This window comes from Athene noctua, chromosome 2 (assembly GCF_965140245.1).
Source record: "Athene noctua chromosome 2, bAthNoc1.hap1.1, whole genome shotgun sequence".
Classification (NCBI taxonomy): Eukaryota; Metazoa; Chordata; class Aves; order Strigiformes; family Strigidae; genus Athene; species Athene noctua.
In genome coordinates, this window is record NC_134038.1 from 58,430,859 (window position 1) to 58,438,874 (window position 8,016).

The 8,016-nt window shown below is 38.3% G+C and overlaps 1 protein-coding gene across 4 annotated transcripts; it reads left to right on the forward strand.

Annotated features, from left to right (window-relative positions):
* Nucleotides 1–8: 8 nt before the first annotated feature.
* Nucleotides 9–7,260, forward strand: PSMG2 (proteasome assembly chaperone 2). 4 transcript variants are annotated; one of them, XM_074899272.1, is made up of 8 exons: nucleotides 61–188; nucleotides 941–1,158; nucleotides 1,795–1,962; nucleotides 2,690–2,748; nucleotides 3,591–3,709; nucleotides 5,017–5,190; nucleotides 6,379–6,499; nucleotides 6,910–7,260. In XM_074899272.1, the coding sequence occupies exons 2-8, from the start codon at nucleotides 1,056–1,058 to the stop codon at nucleotides 7,000–7,002; spliced, it is 837 nt and encodes a 278-aa protein (XP_074755373.1). In that variant the 5' UTR covers nucleotides 61–188; nucleotides 941–1,055; the 3' UTR covers nucleotides 7,003–7,260. The 4 variants fall into 4 exon arrangements, with proteins under 4 accessions (XP_074755374.1, XP_074755373.1, XP_074755376.1 ...); XM_074899273.1 differs by lacking the exon at nucleotides 941–1,158 and having other exon boundaries at nucleotides 9–188; nucleotides 1,791–1,962; XM_074899275.1 differs by lacking the exon at nucleotides 941–1,158 and having other exon boundaries at nucleotides 82–188.
* Nucleotides 7,261–8,016: the final 756 nt, after the last annotated feature.

The window sequence follows — 8,016 nt, forward strand, 5'->3', positions numbered from 1 at the left end:
CCCCCTGGTGGGCGCGAGGCGGGCGGCTACGGCCGCTCCACCCCGCCCTGCTGAGGGGAGAAACGCAGCGGCCGCTGCTCCTTCCCTCTTCTTCCTTCTTCCCGTCCTTCCCGGCCGGCATGTTTGTTCCTTGCGACCGTGGCGGTGGCTCCGCCAGCTCCGATTTTAAAGGCTTCACTCTGCTCATGGTAGGTCGCGCTCCTGCTCTACCCCCCACCGCCCTCGATGGGCTTGACGGGGCACCCCGGGGTGGGCGAGAGCGCCGCGCCGCGCCGCTTCTCGGGCGCTGAGGGCTTCCTTCGCTCCTTCCCTCCGCTCTGTGGGGCGCAGGCAGGGGCTCCTCGGGCTTGCTTTCCCCTGCCCCGGGGGTCCTCCCTGGGTACTTGGCTGAGGGAAAGCGGAGAGGCGCTGGGCAGGCGGTTGCAGTGCCCGTGCCTGTATCTATGTCTTATCGGATATTTTGCCAGTAAAAAAGGATTTGCAGGGGTCCTTCCCGAAACTGTTTAAGCTTAATGCCGTCTCTTCCGTTTCCGTCAATTCCTCCCTCCTCAGCCCCCCGGTTTTTGCTCCTGTCAAGCAGTTACGTGCCGAGCTATAGCTATACGCTGTCGCTCCAAGATTAAAATGCCGTATATCATTTTACAAGATTTGTAGTACCTGTGGGTTGCCACTGGACTAAAGGGTCGTGGTTTTTTTTCATTTAGATGCGATATATCACTGTTTCCAATGACAAACCCCCTCACTTCCGCTATATTTAAACTGCGGTTAGGACTGGTTAAGGAAGTGTTTTAATCACCTTCGTACATGGTATGAAATCAGTTTAAGGTAATCTACCTGAGATTACTTTGTTTATTGCGGGGTAAGAGTTCCAGTGCAGGCTTCCAAGTAGCAAACCCTTATTTTTCCTGCTAGTGAGTCTCTTTACCGTATTACTTTAAAGGTAACCTTACCACCTTTCATGGAGGGCTGCACAGCCTGGGATGACTCTGCAGGCTCACGGGAAGTCACTCCCGATCAGCTGACTAGCCCCAGGAAACACTTCACGGCTGAGTTCTATGTCTGGGAGTAACAGGCCGTTGAATACCAGCCAGTTTGGAGTGACAGTCTGCAAGTGCTGTTACGTCCTCTTTCACCGTGAGCTCATCAGCGTCAAATTCGGTGTGTTTCCGCAACTGGTGACGGCAGCAATTCGTACACACGGACTTGCTTATAAATTAGAGGGAAGCGACCGAAAATTGTACGATTGTCTTCCTGTAACAGTTTCTGAGGAAGGACACGACTCGAATTTCTCTTTCTGTGCCATCAGTAGCTGCCCTGATCAGTGATAACCCGTGGCAACTCCTATGAAATAAATCCAAGATGATCCTTAGCATTTTCATCCTTAAAAGATGAAAAACAATTACTCTATATGAGTCAAGCTATTTACAGGTTTAATATGTAATATCAATATTACCGTTAGGTGTCACTTGAAGCCTGCCAATCTCAGCATTAATCCTTTGACTTACCTACTCTATATCAAAAAAAAGAGGGAGAAAACAAATTTCCGAGCCTTTATTTAAGTTTACAATGAGGCAGAACTATTCACAGAAGTGGTCAGGATGTTTTTGTGGGACAGGGACCAAAGTCTCTATTAGTATTTTGTTAAGAAATAGTCACCTTTGTCAGAGGATGAGCAGCCACTTATAGAAATCATGTTTAATCAGAATTGAAGTAATTTAGACTTTTCACTATTTGAAGAGCATCCTGTATTGTCCATAAACCACGCTGTAAAGTAACTTCTGTTGCTTTAGCCAGCAGTGTCAGTGGGAAATGTTGGTCAACTGGCAATAGATCTAGTGATTTCCACGCTTGACATGACTAAAGTCGGTTACTTCTACACCGATTGCCTTGTGCCAATGGTTGGAAATAATCCATATGCAACAGGAGAAGAAAACTCAGTGGAGCTGAGTATAAATGCTGAAGGTGAGTATTGAATGCTGATGGTATTTGGAAGCTGCATAAGGTGCAAAAATGTCACATTTGCTTTTTTTGTTGTTACGTTTTGCTGGTGGGAACAATGTTTAAACTAAGGTCAGTAATAACTTCAGTAACTTACAGATAAGAATGTATTTACACTTCACAGAGGAAACTGTTACTGTTGTTATTTTGGATAACCAATTTGACATCTGGAATCAGTAAGAAATGTTGAATTTCAACCGTATTACAGTGCTGCCAAAACTCTCTGCAGTTTTAATCCAAAGCAACATGAAGTGTGCACATACTTACAGTAAACTGTTGGAATGCAAGCTGAATTTTTGGTGTAGAAGGATATTTATCCTCCCTCCCTTCCTCTGTTGATCATTGCATTTCATTTCATCTTTTTTTACCCTCTTAAATCATGGAAATCTCACAATAATCTGTCAATCTTTGTAAAGCTGCATAAAGAGATTATCTGAGTCATTACAGGAAGCAGATCTTCATATATTTTTCTTCATTCAATCCTTTAAATTTATGACAAGTGAAATTAAGTCCAATTAAGACAATGCACAAAAATATGTATTTTCAACACTGTGGATAGTCAGGCTTTCCCATATGAATTGATATCTGAAAGGTTTGCTAGTCTGAGGTTTGTAAATGGGATAAATCTGGATAGCTTTAAACCCAGATGTCTTGCTTTCTTCTCACAAAACTTAATTACTTCTTATTGTAGTGTATTCCTTACCTTCAAAGAAACTTGTAGTTCTGCAGATCAGATCACCTTTTATAAAGGTACGTATGTTCACAGATCGTTCTTACTTCACTATTCAGTTTGTATAGTTCTGCTGGCAAATAGTTTAAGTGGCCCAGCAAAATAGGTGCTATAACACCTTCTACAGTTGATACAGTTTTAGCTAACAGAAACTGACTTCTGCATTCATTGAGGATTAAGATTTTGTTTTGTTTTTCCAAGCCCCAGAACAGCCCACCTGTGTTGGTAGATTTTAGTGTAGATGCGTCCTTAGTTATTAACAGTCTTGAAAGTACAAAATGGTCTGGGTTTTCCTTTTTTTTTTTTTTTTTTCCCTTTACATTTATTGGTTCTGTATGTTCTTTTATTCCAATAACTTAATTTTGGGTGTCACTCCGATGTAATTATTTTACAGTATTCTATATTAATTTAAACTGCATTCATTATGTAAAAAACAGGAATTTAGATTTAGTCATTAAGTGGACAGTGGCTGTAATTTAAAATAAGCAGAATACCATGCCAGAAGAAATTTTGTGATGCAGTTTTTAACTTCAAAGTGTGGAAAAGTGCTGTATGATCCTACCATCCCATCGTACTCTAAAGCTTTTTACATTGGTATTAATGGCACACAAAACAAATGGTACTGTTGTTGTTAATGGGGTCTTAATGATAATCTTTATCATTCTACATATAGTTTTGATTAAATAAACAACCAGAGCAGTCCTCTGCTTTTTAAAAATATATGCAAAGCTGAAGACTAAATGGATATGAAGAAAAATTTACATCACTGCTAAACGGTCTATGTCTGGTATTGTTGGCTTACACCTTTTTTTTCTAAGGACAGAATATATTTTTCACTTCTTTTCTCTGTCTTTGTATAAAGAACAAGTACAGGCCATTCTGTCAAACACTGCTTTCCTGGGTGAAAAGCAGCAAATGTGCCAGAGTCGTTCTTCTGTCTAGCAGCCATGCCTACCAGCGTGATGATGAGCAACTTCTTGGGTATGTTTGTGTCATTAAAAGACCTAATTAATGTTTCTGTGCTTATTGACACACTGACATATTTCCCTCTACTGAATACTTTTGTCAGGGTTCTTTTGCTTGGCTCTGCTCATAGGTGATAAAATACTTAATATATTAAAACATTATGTTCTGTAGGATTAGTCTCTGAACTTTGTTAGTTACCACTCTTAAAAGTACTGAGCAAATAGTAAGCTGTAAGTAAATTGCACTAGGTCTGCACTGTCAGGCAACAGAGCCTCAGTTTTAACTTCTTCCTTTCTTGTAGCTGCAGGCAGTGTCAGGGATTAGCTGCTAACATGCAGGTCACAAATTATATTTTTAATGGTTAATGAGAATATTGGTTGGTTTCTTACCTCTTCTTCATTATTTTGCATTTTGAAGGTCATCTTTAATATAGTAAGTTGTCGTTCTTTTTTTCTTATCTGTCGTTCTTATTTGTTGGGAGGCAACTGCAAGATTCAGACTATATATATTTTTATTAGATGTTACCCCTTAAATATCCAAGCATTACTCGCTGATTGAGGACATCATGAATGGTGTTTTAACAAAAACAAGCAAACAAAAATCAGTATTTTTTCAGAAGACCAATTGTTACCCTCAGGCTGTATAAATGTGTACAGCCTTAAAGCAGGTTTAGGTCCGTGCGGGTCCCAAATATTGTTACCAGTAATATCTGCATACAGTTGGAGAATGGCCAGCTGGCATGGAATGAAATGAGAGAACTGATGATTATTCAATGTGATCTGAGTCATAAGTTGTGGTGATTTAACCCCCCTGCCTCCCTCAGCACCACAGAATAACTCTTATAGCAGATTTACTAAAGAGCAAGGGTAGTGCATTCAGAAAATACTTAGACTTGACTAAAGTCTGCATGTACTTGCAGTGCGAGCTTATTAAAAATACTGCATCATGGTGAAGTCAAAGTTTACCCTAACAAACTTTAAATTAATCACATGTCTGAAGGAAGAAAAAGCACATTTTATTTGTAAATCATTTTAACAACTATAATCAGTTCTTTAATTTATGTGCTTACGTATCTGGTACTTGCTAGTTATTTGAGCCTCTGAAATGTGGGTACTTTAGTTCTCTTTGTGGCAGAAAGTTCAGTAGTTTGTACTGTTTTGAGGCCACAGGCTACTTTTTTTAACCTTGATTTGAGAAGGAAGGGAATGTCAGTGCTACTCTTCATTGCAGGTGTGAGGTGTGAATGCTTGCAGCTTCTTTCTGTCACAAGTGGTAACACTGGTGTAGTGTCTTTTGTCAGACTATTCTTGATTCGTTTCTAGGACACCTTTACGCTACCTACTTACACCTGATCTTGAGAAAGCAGTGGGGGGTCTTATACAGGAGCTAAACTGGAAAGAAATGGAAAAAGTAGCAGCTTACCCTGGAATAAATGATACAGAAAAAGTTCTACATATTCCTGGAGGTGGCATCACAAAAATGTTGTTTACCGAGAGGTGAGTTGCCTAAAGATAAGCACAGAAAGATATCAGAAGTCTTGTTTTTAGTACATGGGTAAAATTATCTTTTAAACTGCTGTCTTGTAGGAAAAGTTTCTCTTTTCATAGAAAAGGATTTCATAGGAGTAGAACTTCTTCCAGATCAAGCCCATAATTAAGATGAAAAAAATAGGGAATTCCGCATCATGAAGTTAAAATACGATAAAAATATAAATGAATGAGCTAAAGGAAAATAACAAAGCCTTTACAGTTGAGATCATGATTAATCTGGTATCTGATTTTATGCAGACTGCAACTTGTAAATAGTAAAAATCCTGTACCTCTGATACTTTGACTAAAACTGTTTCCTGTGACAAATAGTTCTGTCATCAGCTGTTTAAAAAAAAACAAAAAAAAGATAACTCATTCTTAGCCACCAGAATTTTAAGATTTCGGGGCAAATTAGATGTGGGGATTTTGTTAAAAGGTGCGTGCATCAGAAATTGTGCTGAAAGCATGTCTGAGCTTCAAATTTTGGATAATATTCATTATTGTACAACTGTGTTAGCTCTGCAAAAGGTGTTTGTTTTGTAAATGTCAGGTGGAAAATTCACTTCTATTTTTTTTAGCTATTGCTTTTGACACTTGTCCAAACTGTTGCATCCAACAGCCGGAGAGTTACTAATACCATGCTTACCTTTGCACTGACTTCAGTATGGAAACAATATACAAATGCAAAACAAAAGACCTCCCAGGACTTTAGGGGAAAAAAATATATATAATAACCATCTTCATATCTAAATGAAAAAATGGGAATATTGTGAGTAAAGTAGTGATCTGCAGCCTGCCAAAGTGCTGTTTGAAGTACACAGAAAAATAAGGAGTGATTGTATCAAAGGATCTGTATAAATGCAAACTAAGTATGTAAAAGAGGCCCTGAGTAACTCTTCCGTGACCTAGGATTCCTGCCCCACAAAGCAAAGAAGAAATTCAAGATTAAGAAAAATAACATGAAGTATGCAAATGTAATCAAGGAAGTATGGAGAGGAAAACAAATACCTATATGTATATGCATAGATTTTTACTTTTTGTTTGGTTTGGGGGTTTTTAACAAGCCATATGCAGATTGTTGTTGCTCTTAATACTTAAATATAATTCTTCTGTATTTAGAAAAGAAGTAGAAATGTCTGCTCATTTTTCTTGCAGCTGTTCGAAAGGAGTGCAAATGGCAGTTCTTCTGAAATTCTGCTCAGAAGGGGACAACATCCCTGATGCATTTGCTCTTATTAACTATCTTAATGAATGGCTTCAGCTAATTAAAAGTGAAGTAAGTGCCGTTTGATCTAAAGTTCTTCCTTTCATATGTTATATATGTTATTTTCATTTTTCTTCAATATGGAACATAAAGAATATTACTCAGCTGAATTTTAGAAAAGTTTAAAATGTATGGGTTGGATTTGTTTTGGCTCTTAATCATCAAGGATATGCCAAATTGAAGATATATTTTGATTTAAATCTCACCTGAAAAACCAAATCTAAATAGCAGTTCTTTTGTCTGAGGGGTGGGGGGAAATTGTTTAAAGGTTTGATCAAGTTCAAGCTTCCATTGCTCTTCTCTAAAGCAACCCACAATGATACTGACACTTGAAATGCTGCCCATTATTTTAATATGTGTGCCAGAGCTACAATGACATCATTACTATTTAAACTTCATGAATTACTCTGGTTTTGTTGCAGAGCAATAATTCCACAGATACTTCTTCACAATGGAAAATACCAAGTTCTTGGCGCTTACTTTTTGGCAACGGTCTTCCACCTGCACTCTTCTGATCAGTTTTGAATTCTTCTGTAAGTCACGTATGCAGTCTCAAACAGCCCTTGCGAAGGTGATTACATAGTAATTGCCAGGCAAAAGCGGCTTACTTTGTCTCTATAAATTTTTTTATTTAAGAACAATTCCTTTCACGTGTGTGGGTAGCTAAAGAAATTAAGGTAACTTTTACAAATTGACCAAAGAAATATGTTTTGTACAGTTGCTTATTGAATAACTTTGGTTGACTGTTTGTTCTAATAAAATATTTTTTAAAAAACCTTTTTCTTTGGTTAAGTGTTATTTCTATGGAAAAGCTTATGGTGCACCTTCTTAATATAGCTGAGAACTTGAGACTGATGTGCAGGTATAGATTTTTTTATGAGGATAAAACGCTGCTCTTCCATATCAGCTATGGATCTTCGCTTTTTTCAGAACCTTCCTGGTGATAGCAGTGAAGATCAGTAGTGATCTAGTTCTGCCTTCTTTTCCTAGTGCTGTCGTGGTAGCTTCAGCTGGGGAAACTGCCAGCAATAGAGCAGCCTGTTCTATCTTTTCTGGCCTACCTCCATTTATAACTTCCCTTCTGCTTCCAAGGGCTGCAGAGATGCTAAAACTAAAGCTTTCTAGGAAGATGAGCCTTCTTAGACTAATTTGAGGATGAATACAGTGCTCTGAAATATAAAGGAATTAGAGCATTGCCCCAATAGCAGGCAGTCTCCTATCTGTGTATTTTGTAAGCTTAGTCTGAGACACCAGCTGTGCGATGCATAATTTGTGTGTTTAATGTTCGTAATGGTACCTGCTGTGTTATTAAGCTACATGTTTAATCTTTTGGAAGTGCTTGGTTACATCAGCTTATTTAGAAGTAACTTTAAATCTAGAGTTTCAAAGTTTCAGTTTATGAATTAAGAGGCATTGACATATATACAGGGTATAATTTTAAATACTTACTCTGCTAAATAGATTCTTTTTTTTTTGATGATGGTATTGTCATGCCAGTAGTATAAATGATTCGGATAGGAACAGCAATG

Excerpts from the sequence above, each read along its gene's own strand:
- PSMG2 (XM_074899272.1), top strand. The coding sequence starts at position 1,056 with ATGTCTGGGAGTAACAGGCCGTTGAATACCAGCCAGTTTGGAGTGACA. Across the intron at positions 3,710-5,016 it reads GATGATGAGCAACTTCTTGG|GACACCTTTACGCTACCTAC; the intron begins GTATGTTTGTGT and ends ATTCGTTTCTAG. Across the intron at positions 5,191-6,378 it reads AAAATGTTGTTTACCGAGAG|CTGTTCGAAAGGAGTGCAAA; the intron begins GTGAGTTGCCTA and ends TTTTTCTTGCAG.